This window comes from Cygnus atratus, chromosome 2 (genome assembly GCF_013377495.2).
Source record: "Cygnus atratus isolate AKBS03 ecotype Queensland, Australia chromosome 2, CAtr_DNAZoo_HiC_assembly, whole genome shotgun sequence".
NCBI lineage: Eukaryota > Metazoa > Chordata > Aves > Anseriformes > Anatidae > Cygnus > Cygnus atratus.
Window position 1 is genome coordinate 53,063,335 of NC_066363.1, and position 24,086 is coordinate 53,087,420.

The window sequence follows — 24,086 nt, forward strand, 5'->3', positions numbered from 1 at the left end:
CATCTGTGGGGCGGAGGTATTATTCTACAGAGCTGAATGAATATAAACTGCATTTGGAGAACATGGCAGCGTGTTTGAAGCAATACATAGCTGTATGCGTTATGGTACAGGTACGTTCCCTCACACTTTGCAGGGAGTTACACTGAAAAGCACAAATGGCCACTGACTACAGGAGTCTTCCTGATACTTCACCGGGGAAGCCACCAATTAACCTTCCCCCTGGATCTCCATGCAAAGCCCTGTCCAGAACTGCTGTGCTTTCTGCAACTCCGCATGCTCCTCTTTGCGCTAGTGGAAAAAAGCGTACAAAAACACACACACACACACAAAAAAAGACCACAAGTATTTGCAGCTCATAGCTCTTTATTGAAATTCCGGTCCTGAATCGCATCAGCAGCCACCCCCGTGTGTGGGGCAGGAGCTAACGCACTGCGGGCCGGTGGGACGGGAGGAGGAGGAGGAGGAGGAGGAGGAGGAGGAGGAGGAGGAGGAGGAGTGCTGGTGGTGACCTCAGGCTACCTCCGGGGCGCACCAGGCGGCCTGTCCCGAGCTGACACCGGGGCCGACCGTGTTTCGTGCGGTCGCTCCCTCCCCCGACCCAGACACATCAATCCCGGCGCCCTGCCGGCAGCCTCCCCCCCCCCCTTGCGGCCATAAACTTCCCCCTCCTCCTCCTCCTCCTCCTCCTCCTCCTCCTCCTCAGCGCCATGCCCCCTCCCTCAGCGCCGCCCCCGCCCCTACCACCGACCGCCGGGGGGGGGGGGGGGGTGCTGCTCCTCGCCGAGCAGCCAATGGTCGAAGGTGCACGGGGGGGGGGGGGGCGGGGGTGAGCGCGAGGCACGCCGGGAGATGTAGTTCGCCGGCGCCGCCATTTTGTGGCGAGGGAACTACAACTTTCCCGCGGAGCGAGGACAATTGCCGGGCCCTGCGCGGAGCCCCGCGGCCAGGCCAGGTGCTGCCAGCGACCGGCGGGCCCCGGCGCACGGCCGAGCCCGGGGGACGGGCGCAGGGCCGGAGCGGAAAGGAGAGGAGGCGGCGGCGGCGGCAGCGGGGCGGGGAGGGGAGGGGAGGGGAGGGGGAGGGGGCAGGGCAGGGCGGCGAGGCCGAGCGTGCTGCGCTCAGGGACCGTCGCCAAAGTCCCCCCCAGGGCTCGCAGCGGCGACCTTGGGCCGGGTGCTGCGGCTGGCGTGCGGGTTGGGAGTTGTGGGCATGCCCTAAGCGGTGCCCGGCTGTGTGTGCGTGTGCCTGTGTGTTGTATATATATCTATATACACGCGCGCACACACACACGCAGACATATATATTATAAAAAAAAAAAAAAAAAAAAAAAGAGGCAGCCCAGGTCCATTTAAAGTTGCTGGCGGAGAGCTGTTCTCATTGGTTAGGGGGGAGCTGGAGGAGCAGAGACACACACAGTGCGTGCAGCCCTCACTGCTGCTGCTGCTGCTGCTGCTGGAGCTGCTGCTGGTGCTGCTGCTGCTGCTGCTGCTGCTGGAGTTGTCTCTGCTGCTTTTCCCTGCTGCAGCAGCGCCAACGTGACTTCCAACATTTTTGTTATTTATCTTCTCCCTTCAGTCCCTTTCCTTTTCCAAGATGTAACTACGGCTCTGACACTAAGGACCTGCAGATCGCTTAGGTGGCTCGAGAAGGAAAAAAGGGGATATCGAGGGCGTCGTTTTTTGTGTTTAGGGGGAAATTTTCCATTATAATGTTTCACTAAAGTGAATTTTTTTTTGTTTGTTTCCTTCGCATTCGTCTTTTTTTTTTTTTTTTTCGTCCCCCATACCTCGGATTTATTGCTAGGAGAATCACATTGTGAGGAAAGAAAAGTCGGATTACAAGATACCACTACAAACAACCCCCTCCCCCCAGGATTTTTCGGTATTTTTTTTTTTAATTGTCGCGGCTTTAATTCATGAAGCAATTGTCCCCTTTTGCAATCAGAATTTGGATACCAGAATGAGCAAAGAAAGACCCAAGAGGAATATAATTCAAAAGAAATACGTAAGTGGTCATAACATATATCATTTGACTCCCAATTTTAGGAAATGGCAGTGAATGTCAAGTTTATAGCTAATTCTGCGGCTATACGGTTTTTAAAAGAAATGTAATGCTGGATTTGTTTGGGGTTTTGTGCGTTGTTGTTGTTGTTGTTGTTTTCTTTCTTTTTTTTTTCCTGTGGTGTGGTGGGGGAGTTTCAGAGGCCCCCTTTTCCCGGGGAAGCCTTCCATCCAGCCGGGTTATAAAACCAGCCTGTGCCTCGCGGTTCCCCCGCTGAACAAATGTATTGACCTCAAATGACACAATCATCATCTAGTTTTCGATGAAAGGCGGGGAGCTCGGGGGGCTGCCGCGGGGGGGATGCAACGAGACGGCGGCTGCCAGCGCCGTGCCGCCGGCTTCTCCCGGCCACCCATGGGTGCTCCAGCCCGGAGCCTGCTGCAACTTGCTGCCGGTGGCCGTGGCGTGCCGTGCCGTGCCACACGGGAAAATGGCTCGGAGAAAAATATTTGGGAGAAGGAGCCGCAGCCCGGGCTCTCCGCTTCTGCTTCATTTTTTTTTTTTTAAATTAATTAATTTATTTTTAATCCGGCCGATCCTTCGCGATTGTCTGCTCCTTTAAAGGGGAGAAATGTGCGTGGACGTGGGGGGGGGGGGGGGAGGAATTTTTGTTCGTGCTCCAGTTGCGTTTTGATTGGCATAGGGGAGTTTTTTCTTTTCGTTTGGAAAAAAGGCAAAAAAAAAAAAAAAGCGAGGGGGGATTAGGCGAATATGCAGCAGACCGAATCGCGATTTTTATCTGCACGTTGGAAAAATCCTGCGTTTCGGCGTGGCGTTTTGGGGCGGGGGGACACACAGACACACACAGACACAGTCGCTTTAGGGTGTGTTTGCTGCGACACTTTAAAAGTTGCAGTTTATATCGTACGTGTCGCCGGCGCCCGTGGTTGTCGGCGGGGGCCGTACGTGCGTTTCCGTGCAGGGCGGGTGACCTTCGGGACACTTCCCCCTGCTGCTGTTCTGTGCATTCCCAAAAATTAAAAAAAAAAAAAAAAAAAAAAGGAAAAAAAAATATAAATAAGGGGGATGGGTGGGTGGGTTTTGGACCCCCCGCCGGGCGCTGCGGGGAAGGAAGGGGGGGGGACGTGGTGCTAGGCGGCAGCCGGGCACCCCGGGGCCGGCTTTTGGAATTAAAATACATCCGCATTGCAGAGGGACGGGGAGCCCGGAGCCGCCGGGCTGCAGCTACGGGATCGGGCGTGCGGGGGGGAAACTCTGCCCCGAGGCGCGGGGGGCGCCCAGACAAAAGCGGCGCCCGGCTTTAGGGGAGGGGACACCGCGGTGCGAACGGGGCTGGGGAGGGGGATAAAGGAGGGTTCGCCCCAAACTCCCCCGGCCCGGCGGGGGCGGACAATGCCGGGGCAGGACACGGGGACAGCGCGCCGCGGGCGTGCTCCCGCGATGCAACTTCGCCCCCCCCGTTTTTTTTTTTTTTTTCCTAATTTTTATTTTTTTCATCCCATTTTATTCCGTATCATCATTTCATTTCGCCTTATCCTTATCGTTCTTCTTTTACTATTGCTTCCCCCCCCCCCCCCCCTTCCCCTGCCCCCCCGGCCTTCACGGCGGCGCCGGGGCCCTCCGGCAGCAACAGGTATCCGGGGCCGCGCCGGGAGCCCCGCCGGACACCGACACCGCCGCCACCGCGCCGCCGCCGCCCGGCCAGGTTCGCCCCGCGCCCGTGACGTCACAAAGGGAAGGGCCTGCGCGCCGTGCGAGCGCTCCGCCGCCTCGGCCCGCGCGTGACGTCACAGGCGGGGCGGGGGCGGGGGGAGGCCCCGGGGCTAAGAGCGGGGTGGGGGGGGGGGGGTGGCGGCCCCAGGTGGGCAGGTGTGGGGTGGCGTGGTGTGGTATGGCACGGCACGGCACGGCATGGTATGCTATGTCATGGCACGGCGTGGCACGGCTGGTTGCGGCGAGGGGGCCATGGTGCCAGCAGCCCCCGCCCCGCCTGGTCTCATGCCTGCCTTGCTTGGCGTGACACGCGTGGCGCCTTCCCCCTGGCCGTGCCGTGCCGTGCCGTGCCATGCCTGTTGTTGTCTGCCCACCCAGAGGAAGGTGTAGCCAGCCCACCAATCCTCCCACACCCCCAGTCCACCTTCCCCAGGGACAGGCTGGCCCCCTCCCTAAACCATATCCCCGTGGGGCACTGTATATCCTTTGGTCTCGCACCCCCTGGGGCTCAGCACAGAAGCCCCCCGGGATGGCCGGGGAGGGGAGGTGGGCTGCTGGGAGTTGGGAGCTGTGTGGGGGCCATGGAGCACGACAACAGTTCACCTGGCACTGCATGGAGACAGCACCGAGTGGGGTAGATGGGGGTACCCACACATGACAGCCCCCTGGTGCGCCAGTTCTGGGGCGAGCAGTCCCCTCCGGCTCCTCCAAAACAACATCCCGCCTCGGTGGCACATCCCCATCGTCGGGACATTTGGGTAGCTGCAGGCCGCCGTCTTGCTCTCGAGCAAAGCCTGCTCGGGCTTTTTGCTTTCCAGCGCTCTTGAAACGAGTTCTGAAAGCAAAAAGGTAACGAGAACAATGGGGTGAAGCCCGCGTGCCGTGGGCAGCTGTCGTGTGGCTCCACTCGCTGCTTCGTGAGTAGCGGTAATTAAAAGTTCCCCAAAACTTTGCATTATCTTCGCAACTGATAACCCAGGAATGAGGAAATCCGCATATGCATCTTCCCCCCCACCCGCTCTTTAAAAACGCTATTGCTTAATTTTTAAAAGAGCTATGGCTGACTCATTCAAATCTTGCTTCTCACTTTATCCTCCTCCTTCTCAAACATCTTTACATATCAAATATTGCCTTTTGGCTCAAGCGTCAGAAAACTGACAGCTTTGTAAAGCATCGCCCGAGAAGCCAGACTGCATTCAGTATGCGCTTGGAATTAATAGTTCTTAAATGAAAACCTTTGAAGTCTCGAGCGTAATTTCACAGGTGTGTGTTTTTCTGCCCGTTTTCGTGCTGTCAGAGAGCACGTCTTCTCTTCTTCCCGGTTCAGGTCTTGGTGTATCGGGTCTGGATCACTGTCCCAAAATACCTGCACAGCTCTGCCAGGGTAGCAGATGGTGAAACACGATTAAGGAGCAACGTCACTGCCGTCGCCTCGCGTGACACCTTCTCCTCCCCGCGGAGGTGCCGTGAGGGGACGTGGGTCCCCTCAGGACGGCCTGCGGAGAGCCTCCCCCCCCCTCGTTGGTAGTGGCGCCTCGAAGCGTTGCGTGTGTTAAAATCCCTCCCAACGATGCCTTTGAGGTCGCTGCGAGCAGCAGGCCAGAGACTGCCTCGTTGGTTGTGCCTGTCGTGAAACTTGGCGGCCACCCCGCAGCGCTGCCATGGGGTCGGGCACGCGAGCGAGGCCCTGTGGGTGCTCAGGCCCTGGTGCTGAGGCACCCCAGGGAGCCGGGGGAATGGTGACAGCAGCACCTCCTGGGGAGGGGACATTTTGTGCACCCCACGGCTTCAGACTCACCCCGTTGCCTGGCCTTGCCTAGTGCACAGTGGGGTTCCCTCATTTCTCACCCCCCAGCACCCCGTTTCCCTGCCCCGCGCTGAGGGGCGTTGTGAGTAGGGCCAGCTCCTACAAGACATCCTGTAAAGCCGCTGCTGGGTGACGGCAGGGGTGGTATGATTCAGTGTGCCTTGCGTTTTATTTCGGGTAGCCTTCTGGAGCTTTCTTGTGCTGGGTCTTTTTCAGGCTGGTGGTGACAGTTCCAGCGTTGTACCTGTTCCAGCAATGTAGTGTGCTGAGCTCCTTTTTTTTTTTTTTTTTTTTTTTTTCTGTATACATAACTTAGGCAACTAGTGTATGGATGCTAGCCTCTCTTGAGAGTTTGCATTCCTCTTAACCTCCTCCTGGTCTGTTGAGACTGCAGCTTTATGCTGAGTGGCATGACGGCACGTAACTAGAAACTAGTAATTCCAATCTTTTTTTTTTAATGAATATTTACTTCTTGCTATCAACAAATGCCTTGCACTGAGATACTAATGGACTCCCATTCACTCCAACAGACCGTGAGCCAGAATTCTGCGTAGGATGCTGTCCAGAATGAATTATAATGAATCAAGGCCCCTATGAAGAGTTTCTAATGTTCATTAAGCACTCTCACCTTCTCTTATGAGGCCTACTAAGCCAGTATTAAAAATATATTACCCCTTCCTTTTCTGTAGATGTAAAATAACTGTTAATGTTATGCATGTTAAAGGGTGGTATAAACGTCAGCTCATTTTCTAATGTAGTAGCATTCCCTCCATTTTATTGTTTGATGAAACAGAAAGAAGTCCAAATTACTTGCCTGAAGCTACGTACTGTAACAGTGGCAGAGAAGGAACTAATCATTGTTTCTGCAGCCTGGTCCAATATTTTGTCGTGTAGCTTACAGGCGCTTGCTATTAGGCATGGCATCTGCTATACAGAGACTACTTGATGTGGTTCAAACTTTCTTCAAGGCTTCCCCCCCCCCCCCATTATGTTCTGGACTGTGAGATTACCAGTGTATTTTTAACAGAATTAAAAAAAAAGAAAAAAGTTGTATTTCAGCATGGATACTTGATTTTTTTTTAAAGTGATGATCACACCCTGCAGCTGATAGAGACCAGTTGATACTGTGATGACTCAGCTGTGGGAGTATTACATAAAGTAGGTCACTTAAAATCTCATAGACTGAAGCTAAAGAGACTCCAGGTTTAAAATTCGTATTTTGTTTATGCCCATTTCAAACTAGGATATTTCCTAGTTTGAACATAACTGAAAGTTCTTGAGGAGGAGGGAAGTGCTTTTTTTTTTTTTTCTTTTCTTTCCCTTTTATATTGTATGGTGACTGAATTCAATCAACTTGAACTTGGGGATGGAGGGGGGAAACACCAGCTGCTTTCATTTCTAAAGTTTATAGTTTGCAGTATTCGAGTGAAAGGAAGGCTTAAAGGTAATTTTAATGTAGGGGAGGGAAAAGCAGAGACATTTATTATTACTATTTTTTTTTATTACAACACTCAGCTTTTGTGTGATTTAACAGATGTGGAATTTGCAGAGGAATACATGCATTGCTGCAAAATCCAAATTTGCATTTTAAACATTCTGTTTTTTCCCCCTAGTCCTTTGCATGGCTTTCTTCCCAACTATAAATGTAAACCAAGTGTAAATGATGCATTGTTTGCTGTAGTGGGCAGACAGTCTGAAAACAATAGTGCTGATGGATTTGACTGCCTCTGTGTAAGATTAACGGGACATTAACTTTCAAGTCTAATAATGCAAATTTTAGTGTTGCCAAACCTGAACTTCCCTTAAATGTTTCCTGATGTTGATGGCCCTGAATGTCCCTATTCTCTTGGCCAAAAGTGAACGGCTTTAACGATTTAGCTCTTAACCTTCAATGCAAGGCCCCTTAACCTGTTGTTAGGGCTTTCTTTAGAGAAAAGGATAAGAGATACCTGGAGTATAAGTAAAAAGTAAAGTAGAAAATGGGATATGATACGCATATACTTTTTGCACTTACTACCATTTTTTATTTAGGGCATTCTTAAGTGGTAGGAAGCCACTAGAAAAGTTAAAAGCTGCAAAATGCTTGTAAAATTCAGGTCTAGCATGTGACGAGTGCTTGGTGCTGAAATTCAGATACAGGAAATAATACGCTTGCCAAAATGTATTTGGTGTTCTCTTGGATCTTTGATGGGTTGTTTTGCTGGCTCGCTACTAGTGGGAATATTGGATGTGGTCCGTGTTGGTTTTTAACGGGGAGGTTTTATTTGGGAACTCTAGGCTTTCATTTGTTGGGGTGGGTTTCTTGCAGCCTGTCGCAGAAACGTTTTCTCAATGAATCAGTAGGTGCAAGGTTTTAAACCATTTGTCGTTTCACTTGCTCGGGTTTCACACTTTCCCTCGTGTAATGACATCCTGTTCTGACGTTGTTCCTTCGGCAAGCCAGCAGAGGCCTGGTATGTCCAGCAGTGGGCTGTGGGAAAGGAGTAAGCCCTTTAATTACAGGCGTGAGGAGGACTTGTTTGAAAATACTCTGGCTCTCCTTCCCTTCCGTGTGTGCTTTTTGTTCGTCAGTCACTTCTTTATGCAGATGCAGGGTCCAAAGATGTGAAATGCCGCTGCCAAACTTGCCATAGGAGAGTGGCCGCAGTCAGTGGCCGTGTGTTGCCGTGCCTAAAGCCGCGTCTCGGGGCTCTGGGCTCCAGGCTGCGGCTCCCTGGTCCGCGAGCAGACAGATCGTGCGAGTGTTCCCCATCTGCTCCTGTGCAAAGTTTATCAGCTTAATTTATGCTGCTGCGGGAAGCTCTTCAGATGCACCAGCTTGGCTGAGCACAGGAGCAAAGAAAAAAAAAAAAAAACGCTCACGTGGAAATCGTTCCACCGGTTCACGTACGGAAGAGTGGCATCTTAAACTGTTCCAGCATTTCTGCAGCAAATGTCGCATCCCAGACTGAAGTGTCAGAAGCCATATCCCGCAAATTTATCTGGGGGAACAAAGCCTCCTTCAATCAGACGTGAAAAGGAGCTCATTTGTGCGATTAAAAAATGCAATTAGAAGAAAATGGTAAACCTGTACTGAGGTCTTTTCTGGCCAGTTCTTCCCTCGATTTGCTCTGCAGAAATGCAGCCCTGGATCTGTGGCTGTCACTGCGTTGCTTTTACTTCCTAAAGGCTAGAAGAAATGCAAATAAAAAGAACCGAGTTGAGAAAGTGTGGCGTGCTGCAGTGCTCCAGGAGGGCTTGTGGTATTCGCGTCCCTGCGTTCTGCTTTCAGTTCTTCGAGCTCGCCTTGCTGGTCTGACATCTTTTGCGTGACGCGATGCTTGCAGGAGATTAGCGTGTTTTGGCACGCACATGCTATGATGACTGGCTAACGATATTTGTAAAGTTCAAGAATAAACCATGGGAGCTCATTCTGACATAATCTACTAATCTTAGTTTTGCACTTTGATACTGCGTTGTCTGAGCCAAGTTAGGATGACTGTATATTACAAGCAATTCATTTTTAGCTGTACTTGCAGATTAGTTCTGAAGCAGTGCGTGCTTTTAAATTAAGAACAATGGGAGTGAATTTGGAGCAACTATCAGCTGTTTCAACAATGTGCATATGGAAATCAGCTATGTGCCTATTTTAAAAATAGATTTAAAACAGATTTATGCGAGGGGGTAGAGGTATGCGCTCCCCAATATTTCTGGGCTGTGTCGTGTACTGGCACGTCGACGTTTTTCTCCTTCACTGCCCACAAGAGCAGGGCTGTCTTCTCTGCCCTTTCCCACATTTGTGTTTGGGGGAGAAGAGAGACTTTTCTTTTCCCTCTGAGGACTGTGCTTTGTATTCTTCTGGATAAAAAAAAATAAAAATAAAAAAATCTGCTACTGCTTTGAGTAAACCTCAGTCTGTCACGAGGCATCCTGCTAGTCACGCTGCATTTTGGGGAGTCCAACCAAGACAGCAAGCTTTTGAGGCTCCTCAGTGTCAGGAGTTCAGTTTCCCCTGGGAACTCCACTGAAACAACGAGTAATGATTTTCTAGCCGTGTTTTTAAGAAATACAAACAGGAACTCGAAGGTGTAAAGCATGTAAGTCGAGCGCATTGCAACACACGGAATATTTTTTGAGGTCGCTACTAATAAAGTGGACAGAAACCACGAGTCTTAGGCAAGAGTCTGCCCAGAGTTTTGCTTTGATGAGATGCTTATCATTATTTTAATTAGTTGTTTCATTTAGCATATCACTTTTTATGCTGTTCTCATACGGGAAATCTTTATGCCCCAAAAGTGCATAGTCTAGAAATTGCATTTAGAGTTTTAAGTTGCTGCAGGCTGCCACCATATGTTTGTGGTGGTTTTTTTTTTTTCTTTTTTCTTTTTTTTCCTCCCCTTTTTATAAGGTGCCTGTTAGGCAGAGTAAGGGTGATTTAGAGAAGGGATATGCTTCGTTCTTTCTCACCTTTTTTATTTCACGGTTATTACTTTCAGCGACTTTGTCCCACTGAGTTCTTTTTGGTACATCGAAGTTGTAAGCCAAATCTCTCAGCTGCAGCGTGCATGCAGAAAACCCTATAATACAAATATTCAGCCCTGCACGTATGCCAGATCAATTAACTTCTTAGCTCAACTCGAGCTGAAAAAAAATAGCTCTGCTTCTGTTTTGGTTTGAGTGATACAAAACTTGGTCCAGACTTTGAGTTTACAAAACTCAAAGCCAAATAAAAAGAGCATTAGCTATTATTGTTTGCAAAGCTGACTGATAGCTGAGCTCATGTTATATGCAGTTCGTGTTTGGGTGACCTCCCAAACGACCGGCCCTAACGTGAATGTTTTCCTTAGAAGGGTGACATAGATGGACGCCCGAGATGTGGTTTTCTGGCTTGATAGGCACTCGTTTTCCTTCTGGGTGCGTGGTGATAATGATGAAATTCTCATGGCCTATTGCCGTCGTGCGGGCTGGCTTTCTGAGACCGGGGAACATCCCTTTCATTTTCAGATACAAAGCAGAAGTTAATCTGTTGGAATAGCATTTCCTCTAATCATTTATTAAAAGCTGTACTAAACTCAAGACTGTAAGAAGGAGGTAGTTTTTCTGCTACTGAGACCTTTATGCTAAGTTAGAAAAGCTTTTACCAATGTTAATCTTTTGTTGGTTGTTCAACATGCAACGGGGACAGTAATATCACTTTGTAAGACAAGAGGCTCCCTGTTCCTTAGAAGCTGGAGTTACAGCATGTTACAGTAACTGTTGCTCGTGAATTATTTATGGCGTGGAAGAAATAATGGTCATCCTAATGGCAAATAATTTTGAAGCTGGCTTTTTCTGTCTTCAACTCTGTCAGTGACGCCTTGAACCAGTAAAACCTACAAAAATAAGTATCTGTAGAGAGGAGCTGCCCTGTTCTGCTCCCCTCTTCTCCCCATCCATGCTGGGAAAGTCCTGTGCGAAGCTTTTGTATGTTGTCTTGGGTGACAGTCTCGCTAACGTGGAGGCCATTAATGCTAAAAATGCTAAATCTGCCTAATGCCGTGACTTTATGATCACATTAAACCAGCACTGTGCTGCAAGAAGTGGTTTAGCCTCTGGCTGTTCCCCCTCTCTTCTGCCGGCCAGCATTTATGCCAGGCGGTAGCTCCTGTCGCAGGTTGGGAATTTGTCCAGGTTAAGAACAAACCGGCGAAATGCGGTTGACTTTTAATGTGGATTTGCTTAATGTTGCAGTTCGTGATGTAGCTGTAAAAGTGCTTGGGCTGGAGAAGGTGTTGCAGGGACGCAAATGGAGTGGCAAGGGAGTGGTTGGATCGCTTCTGTGAGCAGCAGCGTGAGGTTAAGTGGGCTGTGAAACGATGACTAAATAGGAGACGAGGTACACGTTTTATTTCCTAGCAAACAAAATTAGCAGTCCTTGTCTATTTTAAGCATTGTTCAGGCATGGATTTTTCTGTGCTCGTCCTTCTGCTGGTGAATATTAAGTAAGATTGAAACGATGTTAGGCCATGCTGGTGAAAATGAAGCTGAAGATTTCTGGGCGTGTGGTCATGGTAGTGCCATAATCATTCCCAAAGTGTTAAAATATGTTAGAAAAGGGTCAAAAATGTACCGCTGTTGTTGCATGTTATGCTTGCTTAGGTAGGATTTGACCGATTTAAAACTTGAACAGCGTAAGAAAAAAGAGGAAGAAAATAAAACATATAGCTGTGCTGCTGGAAGCTGAGTTCCACCCACCGTTAAACGTGGTAGAAGAAGCAGCACTCATCCTAAATGGAATTCTTTGTGGGACAGTACTTGCTTTTGGGTTGCCTTTGAATACACACGTGAACGCAGACGCACACATGACACGCGTGGTGCCCCATGGAAGTGAAGCCACTGCACCCTTCTACTTCCTACAACAAAGACCTGCTTACAGAGGGAGCTCCTCCGGAAATTTCCCATGGCTTTCTTAGCTTTACCACTGCAGAGCAAGTTCTGATAGCTTCTCTTGTTAAAAAGTCTATTGAATGCGCAGGAGAACTGACATGCTAATTATGTATTTTGCCCCGAGTTCCCTAGTAGTGTGAGAAGGCCAAACCATGCCAAATCGAGAAGCCACAAAAAACAAGGTTTCCTTTAACTGTAGGAACATCAGGATGTGGCATCACATGTCTTTTTCTCACCACTGAAGCCAGCGCTGGTGACTTTACTGATCTTTCCTGTGTGATACAGTTCTCAGCGTGTTTCGCCCCTACCAGTATAACTACAGAGCTTCATATGAAACACAGTCACCGAAATTATCTGGCTTAAAAAGTAATTATGCCTTTATTCTCTTCCTTTCTCTCCCTCTCCTCATCTTTAAATGACGTGGTTTTATTGCAAGCCTGCCAAGGCTCTTTAGTGGCACAGTTCAGGGGATGGTGGGGCACAAAGCCCCCCTTTGGCTTTGCTGTGGTTTAGGAACACATGTGTGGAACTGCACCCTCGGTTTCGATCTGGCAAGGCACTGCAGCACGTGCCTGTCTCAAATACATGAATACTCTTACTGACGTCAATTGAAGTACTTGGAGCTTGCGAGTTAAGCACATGCCGAAGTGCTTCTCTGGACTCGAGATTTTGCCATTCCTGTTTAAGAGAGTGTCTAAGTATTTGCAGGCAGGAATGCTAGCTTTTTTTTTTTTTTTTTTTTAAAGAGGGTGATAGCCATTTAATGGTTTTCGTGGCCTTACTGGATGTAGTCTTGACTGTTCGATTTGTGTGTGTGAACAGTTTCTTTTTCTTTTCCAGTGTCTTCTCTTAATATTTCCTTTAAATGCAATCACTGTTCTTTTCTTTTGTTACTCTTATCTTCATTACAATGTACACATGCGTATAGTACCAGTGTTTTTTTATCCTTCTATTTTTTTGTTGTTTTGTTTTTAGTCCCATGCTTTTCTTTCTCTCACTTGTGCGTATTTCTCTGAGTGGGCTTCTTTATCCATGTTGCTGTCTGAGGACATCAGCTCTTAATGAAGTTGTTGCCACCCCTTTGCAAGAAAACGAGGCGAGCTGTTGTCGCAGTATCTTTTTGCTTTTCCTGAGGGCCAAAGGGGGAGGCATGGAGCCGTTCCTGCAGTTCGTTCTGGGGGCAGCTCCATAGGAAATACTTGGGAAGGGGAGGGATTGCACTGTCTCTACTTGTCTCTCGAGCCTGTGTGCACAATTTAAGCGCTGGCTATGGAAAATGCTGGCTGCTTGCTTACATTATGCAAGGCTCAGCAAACTGTAATGCACATCTGGGCAAATACTGTGGAGGAAAAGTAGAACGTGGCCCTGCTCATCCCTTTTTACAGTGCCTGTATGAACTTTTGGGAAATCAATTCCTGCTGCTGTGAGCATTCAGGAAAAGCTAATTTCATAATTCATATACATTAAAGCTTTTATTTATAAAACATTGATATACATGCTCCTTCAGTCAAGAGCAGCATTATGTGACACAACTGACAAGCCATATAAATCGGTGCACAGTTTCCACTGCTGAAAAGTTCCTCGAGTACGCCCTTCCAAAATAACTAACAGTGGTCGGATTTCTTCCAGGCTGGATGGCAGACCAGTCCTAATGATTTCTAGGCCCTGTTGCTCTGGAGAGCGTGAATGTGATTTTCAGCATAAATTTGTTAAGAAAAATATGGTCTCTGAAAGTCTTCTGGGTAATATAATTTCTTTATATCTTACTTAGATTTTCATTATAATACTACTTTAACTGGCTCCTGTGAAGGCTGGTGGTGTATCATCCAGCAGGAGAAAATGTGTTTATGATGTAGGTAATCATTTTTTCCCCATCACAAGCATCTTTTCTTATATCCTTGTTGATTCCTCTTCCTTTTGTGGTGTCATTTTAAGCCCATTACTCTTGCAGTCAAGGATGCAGTAAAATTAATTCCCTGTGGGCATTTTGGAAATTACTGGTTCGCTAATTTGGATGGAGGAGAGCGAAGGGATAAACTATTATTTCTTTTCTTTACCAACTTGTCTCAGATCCTGCCAGGGATGAGTCTGGCGTTTTCTCCCCGTACAGACAGCCCATCTGTTAATGCATAATAACCCTTGGTGCCTAATGACTGTTCGGGCCGTTCCTGCTAGGGTTTGCTTCCCGCTCCAAAGGGGATGAGGAGCGGTGTTCCTGCATGCATGCCTGTCCATACATGTCCAGTTTTCCCCTACAGAATAGCGGCGAGTTGACCACAGGGATTCCCAGCAAAGTGGTCATCTCTTTTTTTTCTGAAATTAAAAAAAAAAAAAAAAAAGGATTTTTTTCTGAACTTGCCTTTGGTTCTTTCCTTCTGTCCTCCTTGTGTCCCCGTCTAGCTTGCATGACTGTGTGTAGCTCTGTGGTACTGACCGAGGTACCTCCTGGTTATCAGCTCTGCAGAATCCATCTCCTTCCCATGTGCTCTTTTCAGGGGCACTTCAAAGAGTTGTCATTTTAATCACCTGCACGCTACAAGCATGACTGCAGCTACATCTGGGACTTTGTCAGGGAAGCATGAGCCTAGCGTGCTCAGCCCTGGAGAGCTCACCTGCCCTCCAGCACAGTTTGTGAAACCGAGGTTAGTATAATGTGAGAAAAATGGCAGGGATGTGTATCCGTGGTCGGAGTCCTGCTCACGGCGGGGATAGCTTGTCCTGTGTTCCCAGTTAGGTCCTGCCACTGCCCCCGTCCCTGTCTTTTGCCGTCTCAGCAATACTTTTGCTGCTTTTACTTCGGTTTTCTCCCCCAGTTATAGTGCCGTGGTCGTGTTTTCAGAAATAGCTGATTTACAGCCTCAGTAACAGGCATGATGGCTTCCTAGAGAAGTGCTTCTCCATCTTGTACAGTGGAAGAATATACTTCAGCTCACTATGCTGTTGTCTTTGGAAGAGGATTTTGAAGATGTTTGTTCAGGCAGGCTTTTGAAGGTTTTCTAGTACTCGCTCTTAACTATCCTATCTATGGGTGATTTATCACCATTCTTCTGTTTCCACGAAACAGTCAGTTGCATCTGGGTTGAAAGGTTATCCTTTTTCTTTAAATGGCTTCATATTGTGCACTACTTCTTCCTTCCTTTATTCCATGTTCCCCAAACATCCAGATATTTTTTTTCCCATCAGAAGGACACAGTATTTTAATCAGGAACTCACATATTGCAAAGCTGAAGCAAAGCAGTGTAGCACTGCAGCTTTGAAAACTCATTATTCTGTGGAAGAATGGTATTAGGATAGTTTTCCAAATTTCCAATCCACTGACTTTCTCAGTGATTAGATCACCTTCTTCAATGAAAGCAAGGATCCTCAGTGAATCCGAGGGAGTTAATACGTAGTTTAATTTCAACACAAATGAACAATGTTAAGCCCATGTATAAACTATTCTAGTTAAAAGAAGAAAATAATAGGTGATCTCTTGAGGCAGCCCTTTGAAACAAGAAGTAATATCTTACACATTTTTAAGTACATAAGAAAGAAGATTGAATAGCCGGCGTTATTTGAGACAAAAGGCTGCAAGAACATCTCCAAGGTTGGCTGACTGTGGACGGCGTCTAGTCAAGAGAGTCTTGGTTGTAACAGACTGGTTATCCGGGCTCCTAAAACTGTCATAGATAAGAGAATATAAAACTGTCAGAAACATGGTTTTAAATCTGTATCTCGCAGGTTGCTTTCATTTGTACGAGTCTCGTTGCTTTTAATTATTTATTTATTTCAGTCGGTTTGGTGGTTTGTTCGTGCAGGAAGTCCCCAGAGATAAACGAAGAAAATTTCCTCAATGAGTCTTCCTTTAGGTTCTCAAAGGTACGGGTATCAGCTTTCAGAGTCACCAGTTGCAAAACTTCAGCTGTCTTCACATATTTCAGACTTGCTTTATGCCACAGCAGGAGAAAGTTCTCCGGGGCGAGCTAAACGCTGTACTGCTTCACTCCGTGGTACTTCCCAGTGCCTGGCTTGTCTAATACTGATCCGAGGAAACTGTCCCAGCCCTTCTGTGTTGGTGAGAAGATGGATAACTTAGCTGTTCTTTCTGTGGAAGACTCACGTGCCTGGCTCTTTCTGGACTGGGCTGAAGATCTGCTTTATCGTCACTCGTGAAAAGTTACCTCTGCCCAAGTTCCCTTGGCACAGCCAGTCTCTTTGTTATTGTCAGCTTAACTTTCTGGTGTGGAGCAAATATTACTAGAACTTAATAAACAGCTTGCGTTTGGGTGACTATTACTGTTGTTACAGAAGTGGTACAAGGTTGGTTGCTCATTGATTTATGCTTTTTGGCCATCTTCCAAGATGAAACTAACTTCATTACACAAGACTTTCAGAACAGTACAGAGCTGTCCATTTATTTCCTTCAACTGTTACTGAGCTGACAACTTGCCTTTGGAGGGTCATATATTCAAAAGCTGCCAATTGGGTCTTACTTCATTTTAGCCAAATGTGGCACAGAGCCTGAAGTTCATTCCCCCCCTTATTTTTCTTGATTTTTTTTTAACCTTCTGCTCTCTCTCCCTCTTCCTTCCACTTCCCTTCTACTCATTTCTTCCTGCCGATAATACTAAAGGCCCAGGAACAGAAACAATGCCACAAATGAAAAGAATTAGGTTGTTTTTTTGTTGTCGTTGTTGCTGCCTGTAATTTTGGTTTCTGCTAATAAGACATTCGTTTCTCTGACTGTATCAGTTCTGCATTGTGGAGGAACGCAGGGGTTTCAAAAATGGTAAATGAAAGATGGTTTTCATCTTGCTGTTTCTGCTAACCATACTTCCATCTATCTCTAAGCTGGCTGCTGATTTCCAGATTGCTCCTTGTGACATTTTGTTATCCTTCTCATGCTTCATCAGTTCTCTTTGCTGCTCCTTTAGCACCTTTACTCTGTAAGTCACCGTTTGGAAGCCTGTAAGAAGTCATCATCTGAAAATCTGCATACTTGGCTGAGTAATCAATCCACTGGAAGGTGGAGAAATGGGGAAAAGACAAACCACAGACAGTACCTGCCTGGGTACTCTTTGAGATTGGGAAGTGTATTTCTGCGGTGATACCCAGAGAAATGGTTTCATCGCAACACTGAGAAGCTGTGATGACAGCCTGAAGAGTTTTTCGTGCTGGTGGGATACACCTTGGATTCTTCTCAGTGCTTTTCAGAATACTTGGCAGCTACTTTTCCATGTCTTTGTGTGTTCTTGGAAAAAGTGCATGTTTTCATAGTTCAGGCTTACAGAAGTGTTTTCAATAGCCAAGCAAGATGAGCCGAATATTCTGTTTTATAAACAAAGTTTGCACAGATGTTGACAGTATTTGCCCAAGGTCGCGTGGTGCAGCTGTAGATGAACCAGGGTCAGATTGGAAGGTTCTCAGCATATATGCACGTGTCTTCCTTGTAGCACATGTTGTAGACAACTTTATTTGGATCTCTCTGGCCCCTCTTTTAAATGGGATGTTAAATGCAAAGAAAGACTAGAGTTTCAGTTCTAAAACAGTGCATTCTGAGAACTCTTTTCCAATTAATTACTTTCAAATTAATTTTTCTAACTACTTCCCAACTCTTTTCTCACTACACTTTTATGCACTTGTAAACTAGAAAAATAACATCATCAATATCTCTCAGATTCCTTCCCCTCTCAAGATTGATAATTTTTATAGTTATTTTAACTTCTAGTTGTTTATAGGTTCATTTTATAGAAGTTTGTTTTATAACTTCAATGGGGCTTATTTCTTAATTTCACTTTGTTTCCTACTTCAACAGTATTCTGTAATTACCTGATTCACTGTGGTTGTGTGTAAATGAAACTATGAAATCTGATGTCAATTAGCAATCAATATGAAATCTGGTGTCAATTAGCAATCAATGTGGCATCCATATTTTTAAATGTTATAAATTGCCTATTAGTGCTAATTTTACAGGGCATCTCTATCTCAGTTCTTAATGTAATGCAGAATATTTTACAATAATGCCTAGGTTAACAATGATAGTCTTGCTGTATTGTGCAAAAAAGGCTTCTGTGCAGACCCAGCTGGGTTTCAGGCTTAATTCATTGCTCTATGGTGGGATCACCACAGCTGCTGTGGGGCCTTTACAAATGCAAAAAAGCTGTCAGTGTTTGTTTCATCAGATGCATAAGTGATGAGGCCAAGTTGAGGAATCCATTCCAGTGTGCGGTGCGCATGCTGTAGGCATTATTGTTTACAGAATTAGTCTTAATGCTTTAAAATACTTTGTGCATATTTCGCCTCGGAGCAAAATATTTTAGGAGTAAGACGGTTTCAGGATCCTATTCAGTTTAGTCCAGTCTTTTAACAGCGTTTGGCTTGAATCGTGTAAATGTGCGTAGCTGAATTACTGTGTGCGGTACCTGGTTCTGTTGTGAGTAATTCAGTTCTCCTCCTGAGTTGTTTTCTTTCTTTCTTTCTTTTTTTTTTTCCCCTGCTAGAACTTTAATTATTATAAGCAAACACAATCAAATAATTGCAGAGCTTTAATGCAGATTTTTTCCCCTCTTAACTGTCAACAGGATGAGTTGCACTAACAGTCTCCTACGGTCCCCAGAAGTCAGAGTATTTCTTTTGGCTGTCAAGGCTTGAACAAGCTTCCTTCCAGCCAATTAGAGAGTAACGATGATTGGTTTCAGAGGGTGCCTCTTAAGAATGCAAAGCATGCCTGCACTGTGGGGCTGAACACACAGTTTCTGCACCAATGCTGCCTTCCTTTGCTTGAGGCACCAGGAATGTAACATGGAGTAGGTCTTTTGCTTACATGATGCCAGACTGGCTTTTTTTTTTTTTTCTCCTTTTTTTTGGGGGTCGGGGGGAGGCTGTTTGGTTCTTGAATTGTTTTTTCTCTCGGAGCGTTCATGTGATCTTTCCGTCTTTGTTGCAGTCTGTTGGCTGCGTGCACAAGGTTTCATTAGGGCACACCACCGTTCCCCGTATCGTGTAACTCCACTGATAATAGGCATTGCAGGAATTTTAACTAATGCGCTGGTTAAGCCGTTGTCACTATGATTTTATTAAATGTGCTTGCAGCATGGAATTTTGCTAATGCTGCAGTGATCTGTTATGCAAATTGAATGTAAAAATGGGCTGGTGGGGATTTGTTTGCTGTGTGTTGGAGACCTATCTCTCTTCCATTTGGAAATGAAGCGAGTTAAATAGTGCTGTGGAAACGTCCACACAGCCTTTGCTTTCCTTGTTGGGGGGTGATATTGTCAATGAAGGGGCCGAGCTCGGTTTGTAGGGAGGCACGTTTGGCTGCAAACGTGCTCTCTGCTTGTCAGCGTTTCAGCAGGCATGTGCTGGGCGAGTCGCACAACGTGAGTTTAGAGTAGCTGAGGCACAGCCGTGCACAAATTAGATTATGAGATTTATTCTGGCTGCTTGTCATGGGCCAGGCAAAGCTGTGGTCTTTCTCATTTCGGCTCCGCTGCTGTAACACGGGCAGATTCCTATGCTGGGCAAACGGTGTCTCGCTTGGCACATGGCCGGTGATACCAGAGTTAGCTGACCGAGCTGCTGGCCTGCAGCGTGTTCCCAGTTGAAATCCGTGAAGAGAGGATGCTCTCGAGTCAGGGGCGGGGGCAGCTCGCCTTCCTTCACTTCAGTCAGGGCTGCGGCCTCGTGCAGCAGTGGAAGGAAACCCCTGCCTGGCAGCTGATGCCCTCTCTCCATCCCCTTTCTGCACCTCATTTACGGGAGCTGCTGTTTATTTCCCTGGGAGTGCCTGATACCGTTCTGCTATTTCATGGAGGTGGGGCAGGGAGCTGGGGGAGCTGAGCTCTCCGTGCTGGGTCCATCCCTCCTGTTTATAAATTTGGGTTTCAAACCTCAATCGATGAAACCGCAGCGTGACGTTTTCTGTGGACTTGACAGCGATGGCAGATGGGCTGAATGTTTTTCAGGAAAAAAAAAAAGCAAAACAAACAAAAAACCCTCACCTCCTTAGCAAAAGGTTTCTCCCTTTCCTTAACATCAGGGTCCTGTTCTTCCTCCTGTTACAGTCATTTAGCTTTGATTGTGTGGATGGAGGTAAACTGTCTGAAGGCATCGTGGGGCCTTTGTGGTTTTGGGGCAAAAAAAATTCAGCACAGTTCAAAGTGCCCTTTAGTTCATGTGAGGCTGAGCCATGAAGCTGCCATTTCAGGTGCACCCGTGGTGTGGTGGATAAGCTGCTACTTGGGCTCGGTCTTTCCTGATCGATTTTGGATAATCGTCAGGCTTCGGTTATGTAGAAAACTAGGAAGAAAAATCGAAAATACTAATGCAATTACATGTGTTGCTGTTGAGGTGTTACCATCTCTGGCAAATTTACGTGAAGCGATGTCACGCTGCTGTGAGTGAGCTTGAGTTGGAGCTGGTTCATGGGAATCTATTTCAAACAAAACCAAATTATCTACAGTGTAATTTCTTTTTAAAAGCGTGTATTGTTGTCTAACCGGGCTTCAGAAAAACTCAAATTTTGAGCCAAATCAACTTTGTGGTTTCCTGTTGCCCTTTGGGTTGCTGGTGCTGTGCCAAATAGTGCTGGTAAAGACAAGGCTTTAGTAGTTACATAAACCCTTGGGTTTAGCTGTCCTGAAAAGTGCAGGAGCGATGTTTTAGGTATAGTTAAGCATTTTTATTACTATTTATTAATATTCCCCACCGCTCTGATATGCTAAGCCGCTACTGAGAAAGTAATGGAGCTTGGGATTCTGGCTTTAACTTCAGACTTGTACTTTGAAAGCCGATGCTTTTACCCTTGTCAGCTTTAATGCTGATGCTTGCTACGGCAGTGTCTGGAATGTATTTCATCATACTAGGCTGTGTTAAGCAATTGTCCCCTTGTTGGTGAATTGGCTCTTGATGGAGATTCAGAAGAGCTTATTTTAATTAGGCTTTGTTTGAAAACATGGCTCAATCTACTAATTGAGGTAGGTGCTACTTCCCTGTGGACTTCTCCCAGCGTTAATACATACTTGCTTTTTAAGCATACTATTTCTTCTGCCCTGTTTGTGTAAGGGAGAAGCAACTGTGTAGCAAGACATTACTATCTTCTTCCTAAGATAAGCTACTAAAAAATCTTAAAGAAGCACACAGAAACAATATCTCAAAATGCTCTATTGGGAAGATGGATTTGGGATGAGCAGCATGGAGGTTGCGGGGTGTTACTAGCTAAGCACCAAGGCTTTGGAGACAAATTGGCCTTTGGGAGGTGGTACTGAGCACAGAAAACACCCATGTATGCTCTCCGAGGCAACACTTTTTTTTTTCATTGATTCCCACCATCACCAGTGTCCTCACCCCTTTCTTAGTAATTTGAACGTAGGAGAGTGCTTCTTTCTGTGGTTTGGTTGACAGAAAGCATGTTCATACGTGGCCACGGTGGCTGCTTTTCTGCTGTACAGCTTAGCTAGCGTTCAGGACTGAGGGAAGCACAAAACAAACTGAAAATCTTTTAGATGTTTTAATTAAAAGTGATGGAAGTGGAGAATTAGAGCCGCTTCTGTGCGAGGACGGCTTATTCAAACATGCGGCTTAACCAGTTAGACTGCAAGGTGGAAAATGCTGGAGATTGTATATCTGAATTAAGCAATTTTAATTTGGTCTTTCATCTGTGTCATTACTGAGGGATATCCTGCAGGCTGGTTTAATGAACTCAATCTAGAGGTGTGTAGAGGCACATCTCTTTGCTTGACAGCAGCAAGATGGCATGCTATGACTGGCAGACATATCTTCAGCTTGTGTAATTGTCTGCTCTTGTCATATGATGACAAATGGAGCGATGATCATATTAAACAACAAAAAAGTTCAAAGTAACACGAAGGCTCTGAATAAACTCTTGGAATCAAAGAGATTCTCACATGACAGCATGTCAGCATGGGTATTTTTAGCCTGAATTAATGCAGCTATAGGAAACTCCCCTCCCCCCCGTAGTATCACCGTGTGAAGTTAGATGTCAGGCAGAGTTTTTAGCCTAAATTCCCCACTTCCTACGGGTGTGGGAGCCTGTCTCATCAGCACTCGGTCTGTCGCACATGTGAGCAAAGAAGAACTGTCCCAGGTCAGCAGTCTGGAGCAGGGAAAAAAAAAGATTCTAACTAAAGTTTGTCTGTTGACAGACAAATCTGTATTTTTTTTTTAATGAGCTTCTTCCAAAACCAGATGCAATGAAGATGAGCTCATGCAGAAAAACTTCATCAGAAGCTGAGCATCGTTTGGAGTTGTGGCAAATACATTTGAGGGGAATAGAAATTCCCTTGTTTTCCCCTTTATCTGTCCAGCTTTCTGTCTGGTCGTGGAGACGAGCTAATGCACTTGTGTGCAGTATGGTATGAGGTCATGGGGTCTAGTGAAGAAATTGTCTTTTTGATCAGACAGAAGTCAAGTATCCTATTAAGAGAAATATTTTTCCTTTTGCAAGTGAGAGGATTCTGCAGACGGGAAACACCCTTCTGAAAATCTAGGAAAGTTGTTCTGAAACGAAATGCACTTCTAGAGCATTGGGCAACAGGGGCTGCGAAGTCAAGAGCTAAGGGGACAGAAGCTTTGTTTTCTTTTTTCTATTTTTTTCTTTATTTTTTTTCAGAGGAAGTGGGACTATGGGAGCATAAATAACCCCGAGGAAAAACAAGTGATACAGAATACCAGTTTTATTCACTTATTGGCTCTTAAAGTTCCACTTTTTCAGGGTGATATCTCTGACACAAGTTTAATTAAGACCTCCCCCCCCCCTTTTTTTTTTTTAGGTAATCTGATGGTGGGGGAAAAAATGTTTTCAGCAATTCAAAAACCACATATGCTCCAACATGTGGACAGAAGAAAACTTTCTCTTCTGAATGCTTTATCTGTAAGCTTCAGAGAAAATGTCTTTATTTTTGGATTGCCATGCTTGTGTGATGGCCAGGCCCCAGCAGCACGTTTTAGCTGCTGTTCTCCAAAAAGCCTTTTTTAGGGCAGCTGCCCTGGAGCTGGCCACTGGAGTTCCCAGCTCCAAATTCAGTAGCTTCGCTCATGTCAAAACTGGCCTTAAATACAGCCTTTTTCCTTGGGCGTAAAAGCTTTTCCCATTGTTGATTGTGTTCGTAAGTGGCAGGAAAATGCTTTGTCGTTGTGCTTTCTGAAGTATCCTTCGTTTACTTTGTATTTGAATTTTTTTTTCCTGTGGTTCTGTAGCGGTTTAATTGCACTGAGAACAGCGCTTTGCACATGTACGCCTCATTAGCTGGTACAGCTGGGACTCTCAATTTCAGCAAAAAAGTAGTCTTAGTCAAAAGAGTGCCTGTGTAAAAATAGCACTGTGCTGCTACTCAACAGTTAAACTTGGGTGAAATATGTCACTTCACTACATCTATGTGCATTAAGCCTCTTAACACGTTGACAAAGCTTATTTCTATTACCTGTTTTATTCTTAACATGGTACAACATACACCTTCTGCAGAAATCCACGTAGCCACTGCTTTGGTACAAATAAGGCTGTATCTGTATCAAGAAAAATATACTCTGTTAGGTTAATTTTAACATTGCACCTGATTAGTTCATGTCCACTTTTAAAAATGTGCTAACGCAGTATTTCCTGATATGGAGGAGAAGCAAAAGAGCAGGACTTGGTTTTGATTAATGCTCATTTCAACGTTGAAGAATCCTGAATTTTAGAATTGTTGTTGCAGGAAAAACAGTTTCATCTCAGAGCTACAGAAAAAATCATTTTTACTCTTATTGTACCTGAACGTTTTGATACAAAGGGCCATGGAGAGAGCTGGTAAAGCTGGACTCTGCGTTGCTGCCGAAGCTGTGTTTGGCGTCTGAATGAACCCCAGGAAGATTGACTGCCTTTGCCCTCTTTCTAGTAGAGAAGAAAATTTAGGACTAGACTTGCTAAAGCCCCAAAAAGAAACAAAGGTAATTGTGCCTATGTGCTTCTTGTATGGCTTGAAAAAGAGGTGGTAGATTAATCAGAGGTGCGGTTCAGCATCTGGACTGTTCATGCAAAGGTGAGAGGGAAGATGGAGGTAGGATGTGGAGGGCTGTAAAGTGTGAAACATCAGAGAAAAGGGAATCAGGCAAGAAATGCAAAGATGGAGGTGGCCAAGCCAAAGTTATAAATGCAATTTCTATG

The 24,086-nt window shown here is 46.0% G+C and overlaps 1 protein-coding gene across 3 annotated transcripts in view; it reads left to right on the forward strand.

Annotated features, from left to right (window-relative positions):
- Positions 1 to 1,076: 1,076 nt before the first annotated feature.
- JARID2 (jumonji and AT-rich interaction domain containing 2) overlaps positions 1,077 to 24,086 on the forward strand; it is a 210,940-nt gene continuing 187,930 nt past the window's right edge. For all 3 annotated transcript variants that reach the window (XM_035549637.2, XM_035549638.2, XM_050708616.1), the window contains exon 1: positions 1,077 to 2,004. In XM_035549637.2, the coding sequence (XP_035405530.1) occupies positions 1,960 to 2,004 (45 nt within the window). In that variant the 5' untranslated portion in view covers positions 1,077 to 1,959. The remainder of the gene's footprint in view (positions 2,005 to 24,086) is intronic.